This window comes from Limulus polyphemus, unplaced genomic scaffold (genome assembly GCF_000517525.1).
Source record: "Limulus polyphemus unplaced genomic scaffold, Limulus_polyphemus-2.1.2 Scaffold1362, whole genome shotgun sequence".
Taxonomy (NCBI): domain Eukaryota; kingdom Metazoa; phylum Arthropoda; class Merostomata; order Xiphosura; family Limulidae; genus Limulus; species Limulus polyphemus.
Genome location: NW_013666972.1, coordinates 180,667 through 202,335, shown reverse-complemented (window position 1 = coordinate 202,335; position 21,669 = coordinate 180,667). Strand labels below are relative to the sequence as shown.

Genomic DNA, 21,669 nt, shown 5'->3' with positions numbered 1-21,669 from the left:
TTGAGGTGATCCCACCCTACATTTCATTGATCGTGAGAAAAGCATGGTTGTTTGAGAAACAATCCAGCAACTTTCATACTTTGACTTTGAATCCCTTTAGAATATTCAACATTGTCTGAAGCTTCAAACTACCGAGATTGTTTGAGATTGACTCAATAGGGTCGGAGTAATTAACCAACAGGCGTTACAAAATAGAAATAGGGTTAAGTTCAGTTTTACCCCCTTAGGACATTCCCCATAGTTCATATTGTTTACATGCAAACTTTGGTTAATATTGGCCCAATAGGCGTAGAGGAGTTAGGGTGCAAACAAACACACATTTCGTCTTTATATATATATAGATAAGGGCTAACTTTGAGGTTGTTTTTTATTAACAGTTTTAGTTTAGTTTAGAGGATGGGACAGCCTAGATTGACAATATGTCCCTTGTTGTCCTTAAACATTATATTATGTTAAAATGAGTTAAAATGAAGTGGTTCATGCAGCAGCTGGAATGAACTCTATATACTACTAGATTATTTGACGAAGCATAAAGGTGGATAAGTATGTGGCATCATGTGCGTGTTAAAAACATTACACAGAGTCTTACATAGATGTTTTAAACAAATTAAAACAAAATGAAACAAACACACAGAATGAAAGAATGGCAATAAATAATAAGACAAGAAGAATAGAACAAGTTTTTCTTGGCACATGTTCTATGGCCTAGGGTAGGTGTGAGTACACTTTAAGCCTGTAGATGTGTCATTTCAACAATACTTAGTTCCCAATCACAACTGAACATTATAATGCCCCTAACCTATGTACTTGGCTGAATCTTTAACCAATTAGAACTCAATCAACATTTGCATTGGAGTACAGACTTTCAGTATTTAAGGTCAAGTTTTGAACATGGTCACTAGTCAATAGTTTTCCTGTTTTCCCACATCCTGAAAGGCCATTTAATTACTCGGTTATTCTATCTATGAAGCTATCGATTTTCTGCAGGATGTACAAAACTTCTTCTTGAGTAATGTAATGTCCAGTTCTAGTCTAACTTATATGGTGCTCAAGCCCATGGATTAACGTGCATTGATAGCTGACACAACTGACATGAGAGAGCTTACAGTATCTACGGTTGGGTTGACCTTACAGTCTCCAGGGGCTCTATTACCACCTTCAAAGGCAGAGGATCTCACAAATTCTAAGGAGACTAGTGTAAAAAGGACCAAACAATGGCACTGCCAGCCACGATTCTGGAGGAACCTATCCTTCCGGCCAACAAGCAGCCTTTGTTGTTGCCACTACTGACACCTCTGAAGAAGGAGATGAATCCTGAAGAAAGGTTAGTCCAATGATGTGTCTTATCAGAGGATGCACAATTACTAAAGAAGATGGCATCAAATATGCTCATACATCCAAAGAGACCACTGCATTATGAAGTGCCTTGGCACTTTCATGCATACCAGCATGCGTGAAAGAGAAGGGATTTAGAATTTTTTTGTGTGTACGTTTTTTTCTTTTCTTTTATTTGATGTACATATTGTAAATATAATGTGCAACTGCTCAACCAAGCAGTCACAATCATTTCATTTTATAATTTTGGCTTTATATAAGAATGATTTAATTCTCATTTAAAATGAAAGAATTTGATTTTTCTTATACAGTGATTCTTTTTATTGAATAAATGTTTATTTTTTTGTGTTTTATATATTTAAAGCAGGTGTTATTTTAATGTGTTGCTTTTTTATCTTCATAAGAATTTTTCATTAGACTGCCTCATTCATGAGGGGTAGTATAAGATCTAAATCAAAGTTGGAAATTATAATGCTTCATTATTAAAGGGTTTTTTATTCTGTTTTATTTTCCTTTTTTTTAATTTCATGATTAGTTTCTTTGCGTTAGTCTATTCATTTTTCAAATTGACAGTGTGACTCCGCATTTTAATTAATTCTTTCTTTTTCCTTTTGTTTTAGTTGTAGTTCGTGTTTATGTGATTAGGTAGTTGTGCACTGCTTTTAAAGTGTATTTTTATGTAATTTACGGTTAAAGAGTTATTTTATTGTTCTGTTTCACGTTACATTATAAGAACATTAAAGGATGTTTGTTTCATCATAATATATTGGAGTTCTTATTTTTAAGATATGTTTAATATGTTCATTTAACTATTTCATTTATTATTGTAATGTATTTCATCTGCCTTCCAACACTGCTCAACACTGTTTGATATTTATAAAGTGTTGTTACTTTTATAGTTTAGTTAACTCGTTTTCTTTTGCTATTATGAGTTACTTGTCTATTTAAAACCACGATGGAAAGGTTTTATGTATTATTATTATTATATTATATTGTATTTTAGAATTAAAGCCAAAGTATTATTTTTTGTTAATATAATTATATTAAAATCATTCTTAAAGGGTCCTTGCATGGCCTGATTACAAGATCACTCATCTTGTAATCTGAGAGTCACAAATTAAAATCCCGTCCATAAAAGTGCTAGGCCTTTTAGCCATGGCGCTTTATAGCGTGATTGTCAATCTCAATATCTGTTGATAAGGAATTGCCCAAGAGTTAGTAATGGGTGTTGTTGTCTAGCTGCCTTTCCTCTGGTCTATCACTTCCAAATTAGGGATGGCTAATGCAGATAACATTTAAGTAATTTTGCATGGAATAAAAAACAAACAAACATTTTAAAGGGTTTTATTCTCGTAGTTTAGTTGTAAATCATTGTTGAAGGATTTGTGACGTGTGTATGTATTTAGGAATGAAATAAGATTGATATGCTACTTAACCATGTCACAAGTTTACAGGTTATTAGTTTTAAAGTTAAATTTAATTGGCAACTTGAGGACAAGCTTGAAACAGAGAAGGGGTAAAAGTGTAATATGCATATGATATTTTTCCACCTGCTTTAGTTATATAGGAATTTTCAAACTTTTTTCGTTCGTTCACTTTATATGCAGTTTTAGCATAAAGACATGATCCAGAACATTATTGAGATTTCCATGTTCTAACTGCTTTGTTTCTTTGTTTTCTATGGTAGATACTGTATAATCTGCCTGATAGGATATTGCAGTAATATATGGCATCCAAGTTGATAGGATTAACACTGTAATATCCTTTGCTGGCTAAGTTGACGTTGTCGAAATGTAACAGCAAAATAATGCACTGGGAGAACAAAGTGATGTTGTCGACTATACAAAGAAATTGAGCTTACCTGTTAAATCCAGGCATGCTTTTTAGATCAGTTTTACCTGGAGTTCTTTGAGTAAAGATTTTCTTTAAGATCATTGTTGTTAGCTAGACAGAAGTCTACCCCTAGAGAAAGAAAGCTGTGGTGACAATCCAGTAGAAGCAAATGTCACTCTGTCTGTCCATGTAGTACATTGCATTTTCCTTTTGTTTGTTTCGTAATAAATATTGTATTTTTACTGAATGTGTCTAGTTTCACTATTTCACACACACACACTAGGAAAATTCTAAACACTCGCATCTAATTTTACTTCACCATCGTGAGGCCATTTGTGGCCAAGTGGTTAGCATACCAAGTCTGTGAATCCAAAGGTTCATATTTCGCATTTCAGTCTCGCAAAAACGTTATCCGCACTTTGTGGAAGTGGGTAACCTAGAATAATGATAGTCAAATCGCACTATTTAGTTAGACAAGAGCAGACCAAGAGTTGGCCGAAAGTGTTGTTCACTAGCTGCTTTCTCCCCGGCCTCTCAAGTTCAGTTAGGTTCGGTTACTGGAGGTTTCGGGGAATACAGGAATGTATTGATCTCTCCAATATATTATTAGGACGGTCTAGAAGAAATGTGATATTTTCAGGTAAAACTGATTTTCCAACATGTGTCAGATAATTGGACCTGCTAATAACAACAGAATCAATCACAGAATGATTTAACTGAACTGGTAAAGACTTGATGTTTATTAATTTTGTCCGTAGTTGTATTAGTCATCTTTTTAAATGCATGGTTTAGAAAATGAAAACAAAAAATGCTGGGGGTTTAACCTTTCCTTTTGTTGTTAATCTTGTGCATTTATCTTGTCAAACTGGTAACCTTACTCAAAGCCGGTTCAAAAGTGATAAAAGGATGGATTGGAATAATATTAATTATCACTTTTTGTATATTTACAATAACACTAGAACCATTCTATAAACTATTTATTACCGTGATAAGCAGCTGTACTTTCATCAACGTAAATTGATTTTTTATTAATTGGTATTATCTAAACTAACTATTGGTATTTGTACGCTTTTTTATACTGGTTCTTGTAAAGCTGTATTATTATATAACAAGTATATATTTATCTGAGAAACAGAAACGTTTATAAATATATCGACGAGAAAAAAAAAATCTAATACATATAACGATTATCTCCGAGAGAGGTCTCTTTGTTCTACGCGCTAGGCGTGAAGATTGATCATGAATGTAACTCATGTGCGAGGCTGTATTACAACTGCTATTAGTGTTAGATCGTATCTTAGGTTAAAGAAACTAGAAGGTTAATTTGGAAATTAAAGTAAGTCTAAGCCAAATAATCAAAGTAACAATATTTCTTACTTACTCCATTTTTAATATAATTAACGTTTGGATTATTTTTATCTATAACTCTAAGTATAAACAAACTAACAAAGGTGAAATGGGCAGTTGACTTTGTAAGTTTGTTCCGGTGTATCATTGATACTGAATTATTCAGTAAATAATCATAACCATAAATATTCTCATACTCTTATAATATAGATGAACATACAAGTGCGTGGTAAAATTTTGGTTTTTCAAAAGCCTCACTCAAACAGATTCCTAAAAGTTGGTAACCCTGCACTAGATACTAAGTTGTGACTGCACTGTAATAAACAACAACAGTGCACATGTTATTGTTATATTATTAACTGTTTGTGGCAGTAAGTTAGTATCATAACCTTCAACTTTTTGAGCTCTTTGTAAGATAAACATTTTGTGCCCACCTTTGTAAACAATTTATTGTTACTAGTATTACTGTTAGTAATCTACTCGTTACAACTTGCACAACCATGTAACTTTTTATACAAATGGATAAAACGTTTTTAATCTCATTATTTTACCAGTAGACATCTGTTTTACTTTTGATTTTGTTTACTGATTTGGCAATTACTATGTCACGAGGCAAGAAATTCCATTAATTTATATAACTGTGAAAATTGATTTAACAACATTTTTTTTGTAGTTCATCCTACTTGTAGTTAATAAGTTATGACTCTCATTTTTGTTGAATCTTTAACTCAGTTGTTGACCACAGTGTGGCATTGTGTCCTGTTACAAACTCAGACTTCTATTATTGTTTGGTGAAAACAGTGGAAGGTATACATTATCTCACTTTGTTTTCAAAACCCAGCCATGATGCATATTATTATACATTCTTGGATATGTTTACTCGAAATTATCTTTCAAGTTTAGCATGGAACATTATGGGATTATATATAATGTGAATTTTAAGTTCTTAAAACAGCTTTTGGTGGGGATATAATAGTTTTAGTCAGCATGATTTTTGTCTCATTTTTAGGGAATATATGTTGAAGTAACAAAACTCATTCAGAAACTTACAAATAGGTATCTGTCAAAATGTTTTTGTTTCCATTTATCTGCATAGTATATCTAAGATTTATTTGAACTTGTGTATATTTTCTTAATTACAAAAATAAATCATAACCAATAGTAAGTTTTTACTCGTGTATATTTATTAATATCACAACATTTTATTGATGGACACCAAACAGTGATGCAACATTTATTCAGAATGATATATCAAACATTAAACAACAGCTAAGCACAAAACGTTATATTAGACATCAAAGTTTTGGCCAAAAATTAAAATTATATCACTCTTATTCAATGTAATGGATATAGTTTTGTAGAACTAATTAACAGTATTTATTTCCTTGTTTCAAAAGTTCATTAGCATTATTAGACAAAGTATATTAAAACAATAAGACAAATTTAAAGTATTGTATTGATACAAAAGATTTGTGAAATGTCCAGCAGTAGGTTCCATATTGAATGTATCCTTGGGCTAGTGTAGAACAAATACCATATACTTCAAGGCCCATTTGCTATTAACATAACATTGTTTATGGATTAAGTACTTGATGTTCGCAAATGCAATACTGTTAAAATATTGCTTGTATGTGCCTTTTTGGTGGCTTAGATTGCAGTATTGTATATCAAGTGTAATTTTCTACTGTGGTTATTGTATTTTGCAAATGAAACTTGAATTTCCTGAGAAGAGAGCTGAACCTTACCTTTTGTAAAAGAGGGAATAATAATTTCTACTTCACATACACACGCTTGTAAAGTCCTTATATAGTGTGAATCTAGTATTATCAAGTATTTGGTCTTGTTTAGTGTCTTTAAATATACTTCATCTTACCAAAACTGAATTTGACGCTCGTCCACCAACACTTTAGATATAAAAGAAACTGTTCCTAAAGGAGTGCAACTGATAAAAACTTTTGCAGAAGAGTGAGACATGTATCATGAGTAAGTCTGTACTCAAGCAAGAACTGATTGGGATTGATCAACAAATATTCCAAAGTAGTCAGCTATTGAAGTAAGTCTTGGGAACTTGCTCTTGATTTCTGGTGGGATGGTCTGATGTACATTCTCTCTATCATGCTTTCTTAGTAAAAATCCTATTTTTGTATGTATGATATCAATCTATTTCCAGAAATATTCACAGATAGTAGTTTCTCCATAGCCTGTTTGATATGCTAAAAATTCAAAAATGAAATTGAATCAAAGCTTCAGTAATGTTAAAATAAAAAATCAATAAATGGCGTACTGTCCTTTATCTTGTTTTGAGAAAATTGATTCAGAAAGATGAAAGCATTAAAGAAAACATTCCAGTTCAGACCAGTATATAATTTTGACTTTCTGTCATTTCAAACTGTTGTTGCTGACAGTTTAGTTCCATTTAACTCATGCACTCAATCTCTGGTTTCATCTCTTTCCATCCTCAGAAAGCTTACTTGTGTGATGTTTTCATCACTGGTTTTGCTGTCAAGAAGTGTGAATATCCCTCTCTGTTATTCCATCATGTTGTATGAATGTTGCTTTGTTAGCAACTGAACTGTCGTTTGATGTGTTTGTATCCTAATTTCATCATAATCATCAGGACAGATCTCCATTAAAATGTTAGACATATTTTTGCTGATGTCTGAGGTTGCAATGGATGTCACCCACTAAACCACTGATGTTGAATATGGTGTTTTGTTGTTATGTGATGAGCAGTCTCCTTTTTCCTTCCTTTTCTTGTTTATGTTATACCTTTCAATGTTTTTAAACTTTGACTGAAGTACTGCTACAGATTTGTGTGGAAAGATGCTGGGGACATAATCAATATGTATTGGATCTGGATGTGGCTTCCCCATATTTACAAACAAAACAAAATTCATAAACATTTGGATAATTACAACACTAATAATACTTGTGTGACTTAATTGTTTAGTTCAGTTACATAATACAGTAATAGTTGCTGGGAATTTTCACCAGGTGAAAGCATTTATATTTTACAGAAATATTCTGATTTATAGTTCATATAAATGAAATACAAAAGGGTAACATTTTATCATGGGAAAGAATTTATTTAGCTCGTTGGTTATGTAGGAAGAAACAGGATTCATGCTCTGTGAGACTTTAGGACAGATTCTGTGAAATCCATAAATCTAAAATCAATACCTTATCTGTCCTGTATGATAATACTTTATTTTTATCTCAATGACTTATAGTTTTCATTTATAAATAAATTATTATAAGGCAATAAAAATATATAAATAAGCCGTGTCTACTTGTAACAAAATGTTGGGCACATAAACCATCTTACTTGAGTGAACTCCAATAGCAGTTGTCTTTTCTCATTTTCTTCACTGAACTTATCCATTTATCTGTGTTCAGGTGTGTTCCTTTGTCAAAGGAAATACATGAAAGGAAGGCAACGTATAGTTGTGATTGCTACAATTAATAACAACTTTTAGACATTTTTGAGTTTGAACTTCTCTCTTAGTGCCATGTCACTAAATAAAGTTTTTCACTTAGGTGAATTGCTGGTAGAGAAAAGTATAAGTCATATGTGGCAAATGCCTAGACGTCCCTGATCAACATAAGGCAACCAAAACTGTACAAGTATTCAAAGTGAGGCCTATCTATCATTTTGTGACATAGAATGATAATTACCTCATTTGACTTGTAATCAATATGGCTATAAATTGACCCTAATAAATTTCCTTAGCCTTACTACAATAGCAGCAGAGCTTTGATGGCTTGAGTAAGTTATGCACCACCATGCCAAGATCCTTTTCTTTAGTTATGCAATTGAATGAGTTTCCATCTGTATTAAATTTGATCCAAATTATGATAACCCAATTGCTCTAACTATAACTAAAGGCCATTTATCAAATATTTATCTAACATACCAACTGATTCAACACTTGTAATACTTCAACATTCTCAATACAGCTACCCAAGAGTTTAATATCAGCAACCTTGACTAATTTATTAATTATGCTCCTATCAAAACCATTAATGTAAGTAAGAAATATTAGGCAAGCACTGACCATTTAGGCAATGCTCTAGTAACAAGGGTTCGATTTGACTGAACACCATTGGTAACAACCTTTCGCTTTCTCCATCAAACAACCCTACAGTTCAACTAATTGGTCTTTCCACATTAATCAGTATGATTTTCTTAGCTAATATTTTGTGTGTTACCTTATCAAAAGTTTTTGAGAATCTAAGAACACCAAGTCCATACCTTTTACATCATTCAAATAACTAAGTACCATCCTTGAAAAAAAGAAAGAAAAAAATTAGTAAGAGAAGGTTTTCCTTTAGTAAATCCAAGTTGGCTTTCTTTATGACATCATATTTCACTAAATGTTTTTTATCAGACACTAAAATTATTCCCACTACAGAAAGAAGAGTAATTAACCTGTAATTTCCAGGACAACTGTTAGAAATAACAACTCTCCAGTTCACAGACACCTGCTCGCTGTCTTCTGGTCTCCAAAAATGAAATTGAGGGACACGCATATATGATATTTTATTTCCTTTAAAACCCTGGGAAAAATTGTTTCTAATCCTGATATTTTATTGTTAATTAATCAGTTTTCTTACTTACCATAAGGAATTAATATCTACATGATTCAGGCCAATTCCAGTGTTCCTCAAGGAATGCTAATAATTAGGAATATTGTTAATTTTCATTCTTGTAAACATAGAACAGAAAAAATATTTAAAAGCTCAGCCATTTCACAGTCTTCAACAGAAATCTTGACATTGGTATTCTTAGGCTCAAGCCCCTATTTTAATATTTAACAAAGTTCCCACACATCCTAAAAGTTAATTTCCAAGACTGTAAAAAGTCTGGCATGTAAATTCTAGTCCTAGTCTTTCTGTGCTCCTTAGTGCAAATAACTTTATAAATATATTGTGAGGGGTAGATAAATATGATTAACCCATTGTTCCATAACAATGCTTTGGTAGATGTAGAGTTCCTCAACATTCACAAATACCTCTTACCAGTTCACGAGGGCAACTTTTAAAATGAACTCCCATATACGGCACAGCCCCAGTGTACAGAAGAAAAAAAGTCTGACCTGTATAAGTGAAGCTGCAGTAAATGGGTTAAGGATGTTCTAAGTTGGTTGAATGGCTTTATGTCACTGTGCCTTTTCTTGTATTTCAAGAAGCACAATCCACGTGGTAGTGCACCAAATTATGTCTTGTAAGGTACATTAAAAAGTTATTTTATTTCATACTTTTTCCTTTATATTACACCAGTAAGGAATTGGTCCTTTTGGTACAACTTGCTTGATTATACATTATTTATAAAAATGTTTCATAAATATTCCAAGCTAAAGATCTGATGTTAGAATATTAGTTCTATAAAGATATATTTTTTCTATTTTTTAAAAGGCCTTATGAGTGAAAGTAAAGAAAAATGTAATATGTCATTTACATAGCTAAGCACTCTTTACACTTTTTGTCTTCTTTTTTAGCAGTGTGTATTGGTAATACGAGTGATAATTTCAGTTTATGTGTTAAGATTTTATGTGCGAATTTCTTCATTTGTTTATAAGCACTTAGATTATGGGTACTGTCACTATGTTGAGTTTTAATACATGACTCTGGCACATAGGCTTTGAAAATGTCACTACTAGAACTGATATTTCTTACTAGATAAGTTGATTGGTTTGTCACCATTTGGCTCAAAGTTGTTTTTTTTGTACTAGAGGTGTTTGACGGGTATCACATGTTGTGGAATAGGTTTAACCTTGCAATCATTGAGACACTCCAAATAGCCATTAGTGAGTAATCTAAGCAGGTCACTTAACTGTTTGTATTACTTTAATTACACAACACTACCTTTAAATTTTATAAATCCAGCTTAATTAGTTAGCACACAGGATCACCTACAAATGTTGATATATTTTCAAAATGAGACCCAAAACTCGAGCGCTTTTGAATAGTTGACTATTCTTCTTCAGAAGTCAACTATTCGAAAGCACTCATTTAAATATTATAAATTTTGTGCATTTAAATACATAATAACACAAGCAATAAAAAAAAGTTTATAATAGTTTTCTCTCTAGTATCTATTAATGTAAATAAAATAAACCATGTATTGCCAGAATTTGTTTTTATTACCTCATACAGCTTCATAAGGAAATAATGATTAACTTACAAGATCACTAGTCCTGTTGAAACCGAATTTAATTTCAGCTGGATTAGTGAACTTGTAGGATGTCTATATCCTGATGAAGCTGTAATGACAAACTAGTGAGCAAATAGATATATTCTGGAGGTATAGGTCTTTATTTTATTTACATTAATAGAAATTTCTGTTTAAGTGTTTGTAAAGATAATTGCTTTTCCTAAGCCAATGTTTAAATGGTAGTTAGCTAGAGGGTGGTTATTAATAAGTTTAAATATTGTGTGTAGTTGATCAATTTAAGATATTTTTGTTGTATTTCTAAACGTTTTAGAATTTATTAAATTATTGTAATGTTTATTTTCTTTGGTGAACAGGCTGCTATTCTTAGCTTTGTAAATGGATGGAAATTGGAGAGATCCAGACGAGGATGAAGAAGAGGAAGAAAGTGAAGCATCAAATGTACAGTTATAATAGTTTTATATTGAATATTCTAAATATGTTAAAATCATGTGAATTATTTTAAGAAGTTCTTTAAAATTTGTCTGTGTTTTCAAAATCAAATACTAGAGAGTGTTGACTACTTAACATATTGTATAAAAACAACTTCATACTTTGTTGTTGTTGTTATGAACTGATAAAAACGTTTAACTTTAAATCAGAAGTAATAACAATTTTCATTTGCAAACAGATAAGCCAATAAAAGGATATAAAACATACTTATGTTACAAACACTATTAGAGTGAATTTCTCTAAGAAAATACACGTTGTCTACCACTTTATTTAGAGAAAAAATTGTATTGTATGATATTAAAATTGATACTTTATTAACTTAAAAACTGGAGAAAAAAAAGGTAGAACAAACCAGCTAGGATAGTATAGACAAAATCTTATAATCCTAAAGTTATGCTTTGTTTGACAAACAGAATTTAAATTGATATGAACATTAACATGTTTTTTTAAACCTTAGTATATCCACACACACCCCACCTATAAACACAAATACAGAGGAATAGATATGACATTTTGTTACTTATAACATCGTTATTCATTAAGAAAAGGTTTCAGGTTAATATAAGTAGTTTTTATTGGAGTTAAGTAAGTAGTTTGTTACTTTAAGGATGATGTAAATAAGACAGTATATACTCTGAATACTGAAAAATACATTTGGGGAATGTAACACAACATGCTATTCAGAGTATATACTGTCTCATTTACATCACAGTTTGAGAAAGTAATATAATATGCCACATTCAGACTGGACGAGACAGCTTGATTTTCCTTATTGATGTGACAGAGGGCATGTTTGTGAAAAGTGAAGAAACTGGGAATATTCCTTTTTATTTGAGCATAAAGGTACATTTAAAACTAAAATATTTCTATTGTGATTTAGATGAAAAAAAATAATTAGTTAAAATGGTGTTAATTTGTTTGATCCTTTTGACTCTAGTGATACTTTAACATTGTTTTATTAAAACAAATGAGAAAATATTAAACTCCTGCTTTTGTGAACAAGGATAAAACTTCATTTACCAAAAATAACAGAAAAAATGAATGTTTATAAAACAAAGTTATGTAAAAACACATATACTGAAATGTAATCAAATTTTGATCTACTATAATAATACTCAGTTTTTGTCTGTCCTGAAAATGCACACATACCTTACTATCTAAATGCGCATGAGTGCACACTTTTTTCAACAGATGTAAACAAAAGACAGATGTAAATATATTTTAATAGACATTTTGTACAACAACATTTAAAGTTTTATCAAAGTTTTCAAAAATTTCTAAGGTTAGGTCATGGAATAACATATAAACATATAGTATTAACTATGGTAAAGCTTAACCCTAACTAAACTAAAGCAAAAAACATACACTAGTACAGCATTAACTTTATTGAATATAGGCCATACTTAATAAAGGCTTAACTAATGTTAGGCTTAAAACAAGTGGACTTAAAAGATTTTAATGTCTGTGATTAGAATTCTTTTGTATTATTCTAGAAATCCTGTATTTAAGGAAGTACTGTTGCAATAAAGATAATAATTTGACCACAAATGTTTTGTGGGCCTCTGCTAGTATTTTAATAATAAAAGAATTATTTTAACTCTTGTCCTTGAAAAGGCTAACACTATATAAAGAACAAATGATCAGTGAGAGAACACAAAATAGCCATATGTAAAATACATTTATGTTAACCTTCAACTTGCAACTTAACCAAGCCAAAATCTTTAAAATATGGTGATAAATTTTTACATCACCACATCCTGTAGTACTGTTTAAACATTGTGGCCAAAAACTTGAATATTTCATCAAAAGTTTAAACCTAAAATAATTGAATAAGAACATTGATAGAATAAGGGACACAAGATCTGTACATTGTTTTGACAAGGGAAACAATGGCTGAGCTTCAATATGATGTAGTAATTAGATTGATGCTTAATATCATTATTTAGTTCCTGTCATTCGTGTACAGTATCAAATCAGTTGTCCTTTCTTGCGACTGTTTTCAAATTGGCTATTATAATTTTTATTTGCAAATCTGAGTGAAATCCATCTATTACTATGTCTTTGAAACTTTCTGCAAATAAGGTAATCAAGTTTCATTCCTATTTCAGTGTCAAAATTAACTAAAAATTACTTGTTTGTTTGTCAAATACATTATTTCCCAGTGGTTTAGGTTAACAGGGCCTTCTGATGTAGTATCTGCCCCCCCTCCCCACACACACACACAAACATTGAGGTTTGCATGTTTTGGATGACAAGCCTATTATACTTGAAATGCTATAGGTATTCTGTAATTTTTTCAAATGAATGTACCTCTTTTACGGCTCTTGTTTTGCATCTGCAATGTTTAAAACCCTTGTCACTGTACAACAATTTGCTTTGCAGTGGATAGCATGTATATATTTTTTTTTTTTACAGTAAATCTTTTGGAGTTAATATCCTCGACATGACTTTTCTAGCTTCTTTGCATGCAGTTCAAAGTTTTTCTGAGATTATTTAAATACCCAATAAGAAACCACCAAGTTGGTGTTTTTCATACTCTTTTACCACTCACTTCTTCATTCCAGTTTTTCCAGATTTCTGTTGTAACTTGAGTTTTTGTCTTGATATTCCAAATCTAGCAATAGGTCCTAGGATTTACAGTGAGTGACATTACTGTTTCCAATACATAAATAAATGAATTATTGAAGTAGAAGTGCTCGAATGCTGTACAAGAAGTATTCTAAATCTTCTGATTTGTCAACTTCCTTTTTTCAAATTTTGCATCATTTGTTTGGCCAACGTACTCATTGAATTTATTTACTGTTGCGGAAATATCTTCAAATGTATTTTATTCCCTGGTTCTATTCATCTTTGCAAGCTGTGCTATTGAACTCTGAAGTCTGACATTTCATTGCAATGCAGAAACAAGCTTTTTTCTTTTGTATATAAATTAAATAAGAATTAATCAGTTTATCCTTACTGAAATAAAAGATGGCATATCATAATTTTGCAGGGAATACGACTGGTTCTGAATAGCTGGTTAGAGCTTGGAAACAATAAAATTACTGCGTCTCGTAACTAAACTTAAATTTCCATGCTTGTATAAATTTTGAAATTTTGCTTTTTAACACAGCAGCCTATTTAATTCATGTTTTATACACATCAGGATGGACTCCATTTTAAAAAACATCATGTTTGATGCTGCCCATTAGTACATCATAAAGGTACAAGTTATGGCATACAGATTTCCTAGCTTCTTTGTTCCTGTAATAATATTGTATAGTTGCTCCAAGTCAAGTTATCATTCTTTTTTCCATGACTTCCTATTGATTTTTCTTTGAAATATGTAGCTTTGGATTTAATCTTTAAGTAAATTACAGTAACACCAGCATCAGAAGCCGTCACATCCTTTTACACTTTGCATCAAGTTCCTCATGAAATTCTGATACGATATCCCTTTTTGTTGGTTAAAAACTCTTAATCTGTGTTCCGTGAAGAGCTCTGTTGTTTTATCAACTATCCCCAAAACAGTTGTAGTTATTTCATTAATGTTTAATATCTCAATAACGTCATCACCAAGTTTGAAACAAGATGTTCAACTCGGTCAGTTGTTCTAGTGAGTATACTCATTCTTGTTTGGATTACTATAGAAACCATTCTAAAGGCAATGCACTGAGCAATCATGTTGAAATCAGTTTCAAGGAATGCTGTATGGTTGAATGATATTTCATGTTCACTATCACATCATATCTTATGTATTTGAACATTAGTCATGTTTGGTGAGTGCTTTTGGGATGGTGCTGGTAAGTTAAAAATATTGTCATTTACTGATAGACTTTTTGTTTACCCCCAAAAAAATATCAGATGTCTTCTGATGAAACGTTTAAGGCAGCTTTGTCTTCAGTAGTTTCACATCATAGCTCTGCATAGTATGAATAACTGGGTGCAGTGTTTCACTTACAAGCAAATTTTGAAAGTCTTGACCACCAGTTTAATATCTTCACTAAATATTGAGAAGTGTTTGTAGTTCACAATATCAACTGACACAACACAGTGATAGATTTTCAGTGGAATATTTCTTTGAAACAACTTCACATTTAATATTTTGTATGAGACTTTTAGTTTTGTTTTACAACATAAAATTAATTTCTCTGGATTGCTTAGTAGATTTATCTTAAAAAAAAACTCCTCCAGTTCATGAACTTTTTTTCAAATGTTCACTGGGTAATCCAAAGAATCTTTGATATTTTGCTTATCTTTGAAGCATATTCACACAATGTTTTAATTGTAGTCTGTAATTTCTTAACTACAATCCCAGGTGTCCATCCAAAGCATATTCAATGGCTTGACATTGTTATCAGCCAGTGGATTAAAAATTTCAACATAAACACTTGAGTCACCATGTTCAAGGTTCTAGACATTAGCAGTTTTGGCTTTCGAAACACAAGCTTTCTTTCTTTTCTCTGTTTTTTGGGGAGGGGTGGAATCTCTCTTACCATCTTTTCCTTTAGCTTTCTTTTAATGGCTATCCCATCATGGCTACATCCACATAAATTCCATTTATTGCACTTGAAAAACCTTTTCACTTTGCAGTTATGAGTAATAAGAAGCATAGAATTGTTTGTTGATGTTCTGTAATGTTCTACATCTGTTTTTTACAGTTAAGAAAAACTGTGGCAAGGTATGTTGAATAAGTTTCTAGTAAAAACAAGAGGGAATCCTTAATAGCTGTGGCACTTGAAATTCTCTTAGGCATGATTAGAATGAATTAATCTGTGAGACCTTTTTTTTTTTTTCCTTTTTATTAGTTATATTTTTGTGTGCCAGCAATACCAAGCATGGGGTGTGCGTGTATGCCCATTTTGATTTTATTACTCATCAGGCTCTCAACCAGCCTACCCTCAAATCGAAATTCATTTAGACAGGATTAGAGGTTTTCCTCCAGAGTGTTAGAGTGAATTGGAGAAGAGGGGAAGTTGGGAGCCCTCCTACCAGGCCCCTGGATGTTTTTTACCAGATGTCTATAGTGGCGGCACCAGCCTACTTGTAATTCTGGTTCAGATTTGATGCTCGGCTTTCTGGCTGGCGTGTGCATGACCCTTTTTTTATCAATATCAGTTCAGTATATTGTTCATGGAAGGAGGTCCACTATCTCCTCATTAATTCCAAACACTAAGTGGTCCTTACCTGGGTCCTTGGTTGAGCACAGTTGTTTCACACCCTCCCCATAATTTGGGGGGGCAAGTGGAAGGCTCCTTGTCCACTCAGTTGGGGGGAGTGAGGATGAAGGTTCATAATTACCCACCAGTTTTGTTCCTTTGGTTGAGTAAGGCATACACAACCGCGTCATTCCCAACCTGGGTTGTGTTGCCTTTTGGGCTTCTTCAGGTGGAAGAGAAGGTTTGTCCACTTCAGTGTTGCTTACTTTCTCGTTGGGATTCTGGTGGTTCGGAATGCATCACTCTATCGCTACAGGTTGGGATCCAATTTAAAGTATATCTATAGATAAAGTTGCGGCCCCATTGCCCCAATGTGGGATATAGGGACCAAGACTCCTTAATTCCAACCCTGAGTAGTGGAGCCTCGGCTATCCGGTTGAGGCTGGCCTATAGTGATGATCGCTCATGTACAGCTTCACCCATGATACGAGAACTAAGTTCAGAGGGAAGAGCATACTTGTTCTGGATGTAGTGCAGTTCCCCCACTTGGGTACCATTCTTATCTTGGTACACTCATGATCTATGCAGATGCTTTCTGTATAGATAATGCCCTCACTGGCCTTTCCACCTTCTCAATGTGTGATTCTAGCTATAAATGGCAGCAGAGATAACTATGTTTTGGAAGTTAACATTTTCCTAAATTGGAAAGGTATTTCTAATAATATTTACCTCCGCTGACACTGTCCTGCCCTTCCTTCCCACTAAGAGCTGGTGTTAGAGATTGAGATGGTATCAGTCTCAGTTTAGATGAGCAGAGAAGAAGCCCTGATGGTCGAGTAATAGCTATAAGTGTCAGCGGAGGTAAATATTATTGGAAATACATTTTCAGTTTAGGAATATGTTAAATTTTTTAACTATAGTTGTGAGACTAAATATAATGTAGTAATAGTAGTATGAGATAAAAAGTTACTTTTTTATTTTGTATGGAAATAGCTATTTCAGTAATGTCAAGATTATCCAGTAACCTGGTTTATATTAAGAAAACATAATGTTTTCATATTAAAGTTATAGCACTTTAAAAATAGTGAAACATACTTGTAGATTTTTTTAAGTAGTCTGTTAAGTTTATTTACACAACTATCTACCATCAATAAACAATGACTGTGCCACTTTTGTATTTCAATTGTGTGCTTTTCTTCATAGAGAGTAGAGTTTAAAATATAACAATGACTAAGACTTGATGGTGAAACTTGAATATTTTCCTTAGCCAGTGATGTTTAATAATAATAATTGTGTGATATCTGTATAAATAATACTCTTGCATTTGTCTATCCAGAACTTTCTTGCAAATGTCTTGATCAAATGCAGCAAATCACTTACTGTTAGAAAGGTCTTTGTCTGAGGAGTTCAGTTTGTATATTGGCTTTTCCATTCAGAATCACCTTACTTGTTTTTTTTCTTTGTCAAACTTTTTAATGCAATGAGTATGCTACTCAATGGTGCAATGTTATTGTCATCACGTTACAACTGGATTCAATTTCAAGTTTAGTTTTTTTATTTACAAAGTATTTCACACAAACAACACTTAACGTACATGTAATTTCCTAAAAAAAATTAACAATTCACTAAATTCTATTTCTATGGGCTTTCTTGAATTATTTAGGCCTACAAATATACATGCAAAGTTTGTTCAAAACCATATGCTTATCACTTTGTGAACACAAATTCAGATGTTTCTGCATGTTCAGCTAAGTTTACCTTCATTACAACTTTACATTTACTTTAATTTGCAATAATTTATCTTTGGTTGGTTTCACAGACTGCTATAGACACGTTTTATCTTTTTTATTTACTATGGGTTTTATTCTTTTTTGTTGTTGTTTCAACTCATAAAACCTTGTCAGACACTGAACGCTCATCATTGTTTCATACTCTATACACTATTATAAATACCATAATTGTTTACTTTACGTGCAGTTTTATTAAATAAAGTTTTGTCTATGTAAGTTTGTTTGTCTGAGTGCTTAAAATATTTTCAAATAGATCAGGATTTTCCGATCTAACACACAAAGCCTGTAAGAAAGCATAGCTTAAATGGCATTTTGGAAAATGGTAGAGTAAGGAAAATTCAAACAAAGAACATGAAAACTACTGCAAATGTTTTGCAAGTTGCAGTTAGTATTGTAATAATACAGATAATTATTTTCTCTTACTGGGAACCTGTACAATAAAGGATGACATGACTTGTTTTGAACCAAACTCTTGAAAGAGAATTGAAAACAAGTTCTTAATAAGAATGTGCATGCAGAAACTGACATAAGACTTTAAACTTATTTGGATGTGAATTTCCAGTTCTTTGTGAAATAACTGTATGTTATTCAGTTGTGTTTATGAGAACAGAATAAAAGCACATTCAGTCACTTTGAATAGAAAATCTTTGATAGAAATCTAATTTCTGTTAAGGTAGTATTTAGAGGCTTATAAAAACAAATGTTTCAGTTTAATGTGTTTCAAAAATATTTCAAGTCCTGGAAACTTTTTGCAATACAGAAATCATGTAAATGCATACACTTGATTATTTATTTTGGAAGTTTTACATAGAAGTTTGCATTGTAGTTGCAACCTACATTTCAAACTTTAGGGGCTCTTAAATAACTGAAGTTTAGAGTGAAACATTCAGCTGTGTCATTCTAAGATAAACACAGTAAGGTAAACTGCATTACTGATGAAATATTTGGTGTTCATTATTTGGAATCTAGGTTTAAAAAATGTTAACAATGATGACTGTTTTTTTGTTTTTTAAATTTTATTTTAGTGTTTGAAGACAACATTAGAAAACAAGATCATCAGTAGTGAAAAAGATTTAATTGGAGTTATTTTTTTTGGCTCTGTAAGTACTATTTTGTATATAAATTTGTTATTAATTTAATTCTATTTTGCTGGAAATGCATTGACTATGTTTCTAATAAAGTTAAACTAAAAAAGTTTCTTTAAATTGTTAATTAATTGATGTTTGATATATATTAGCTGATTTTTTTTAGTTTTAGTTTCAACGTATTGGTTTCTCAGTGAAACAAGGTTAGTATTTTTCATGTTTGGGTTTCTTTGTAACAATTTTTGACTTGGAGGAAGACATATGTGGTTTAAGTTTCATTGAGTGAAGGTCAAAAAGGTTTGCTTGAAGAAGAATAATGTGAACACACAAAAAGTAGAAATACTGAGAAAGGTGAAGAGGTGACCCATCAATTCAACAAAATGATATTCATTAAATTTGACAAGATGTCTATTGTTTTTAAACACTTAGGTAGGCAGTTTTCTAACTAAAACCAGTTGGCTTGGATGTTAAATGTTGGAGATTTTTGGCTATCAAAGAATAAGACAAACTTACGAGATTGTATTGATATCAGACTTTTAAATCAGGATGCAGTATTCCACAGTCCTATTACTACCAAATTATGGTAGTTTATACAAACCTCTACATTGCCCTTCTATTTGGGTATGAACTATACATCAAGGCAGGAAAGATAATACAAAGATCCTAACAAGCATATATAGAACCTGAATGACCATGTAAACTTTGAATGGGGAGGTAATTAGTGTAAGATAAGGCTTAAAATAAAGATGCATTATTATTCTAGTATAGCCCACACACACTGTCTTAAGGGCTAAAACTAATTAAAGATAGATTTTTATTGTGCCATTTTTTAGTAACAACAGTTTAGACAACTAAAAACTATTTAGTCCTTCAAGCCTTTTGCTGTATCTCCATCCCTTAAGAAAGTAAAAATTTAAATACACCCTTTATTTTTCAGGAAATTCTGTATTCTTCCTATAAAGTCTGATATGGTACTTCCCTCCTCTCACAAGATTAGCTATTCCGATCATTGCTGCCCTCTATAATTATAACATTCCTGACCTCCATTACTGCCACTGCCTATTCTTTCCATCAAATAAATAGTGTTAGAAATAACTGTCTTAACTGGAGAAGCTTATCCTATCTTTTTTCAGATCTTAAACTTGTGTCATCTTACTCTATCAAGCTGTGAGATAATCTTGTAAACTTCAGTAAGATCACCTTTTACTTTTTTTTAAATAGAAAATAAAAGATATTAACCTTTCCACTTTTAGAATCATTTTATTAGCCTTCCTCTGAACCCTCTTCAGTATGTCATTATCCTTTATGAGACCAAAACTGCATACAGCATTCCAACTGAAGCCTAATTGGTGATACGTATAAATAAATAATCACTTCCTTTGACTTTTAATCAGCGTGTCTGTAAATAAATCCTGGAATCCTTTTTGCTTTACTATAAGCAACAAAGCACTGCTTCGATGGTTTGAGATGTAACATTATGTCAAGTTCCTTTTCGTCAGTTATGCTGTTGAGTAAAATCTTGTCAATATAAATGTAAAGCTCAAATTAGGAGATCCAAAACATTACCTTGTATTTAACATTAATTAAAATCTATTTGCTAGCTATTTCTCTTACTTACCAATTGATCCAAGTCATTCTTTTGTACTCTAGTATACTCAATGTAATGAGAAATACTCAAGAGTTTAATGCTATCTGCAAATTTTGGTTATTTGTTAATCTTTCCCTATCAATATCATTAATATAAATAAGAAAGATCAAAGGTTCATGTTTTGGCCCCCGAAGTACTCAATTAATAACATGCGTTCAGTTTGACAGTACTCCTTTAATAATTCTCATCCAACCATCGTACAGTTCCATTGATTAGTTTTTCACCAACCCCAACCATGTGATTTTCTGATCTATCTTTTGTATGGCACCTTATAAAAAACGTTTTGAATACATAAGTATACCCAATCCAAAAAGTTAACAGATTAGTAAGACAAAGTTTCAGGTGAACAAATACCTGAATTCTGAATAAGGACTTATTTTTGAGCCCAAGTAAACTGGAACAAGCGATATATGCCATGAATATAGGTAAAGTAGTAATATATACTTGTTATAATAGGCTTACATATTTGCATTTTTAATTTTTAATAACACATGTTGTCTGTGTGTAAGTACACTATAGATTTTGCAAAAAAGATTATAAAGAAGTACATAATAAGATATCACTATAGACCCATCAAGTAAAAAAAGTGATGATTCAAGCCAGTTTTTTTGTTTACAGTAGTCCCCTTTTTCTTTTATTTATTTTTCTAGTTAGCTGTGTACAAGATATGATGATTCTGTTGTGAATAATATATGAAGAAAATTCAAAACTTTATGTACTGTCATTAAATGTTGGGATGTAAACCATGGTTATCAGTTTCTTCTCTCTCTTGTCTCTATTGATTTAACTGTGTGCTGTGTCAATTAATATGTTTTCTGTTAAATATTGA

General features: G+C 31.8%; 1 protein-coding gene across 1 annotated transcript in view; it reads left to right on the top strand.

Moving 5' to 3' along the window:
* The first annotated feature begins 4,379 nt into the window (after nucleotides 1-4,379).
* The window catches only part of LOC106463261 (X-ray repair cross-complementing protein 5-like), a 59,037-nt gene continuing 41,747 nt past the window's right edge, over nucleotides 4,380-21,669 (top strand). The window contains exons 1-4 of the mRNA XM_013923273.2: nucleotides 4,380-4,504; nucleotides 11,044-11,129; nucleotides 11,916-12,022; nucleotides 19,133-19,207. Coding sequence (XP_013778727.1) covers nucleotides 11,066-11,129; nucleotides 11,916-12,022; nucleotides 19,133-19,207 — 246 coding nt within the window. The 5' untranslated portion in view covers nucleotides 4,380-4,504; nucleotides 11,044-11,065. The remainder of the gene's footprint in view (nucleotides 4,505-11,043; nucleotides 11,130-11,915; nucleotides 12,023-19,132; nucleotides 19,208-21,669) is intronic.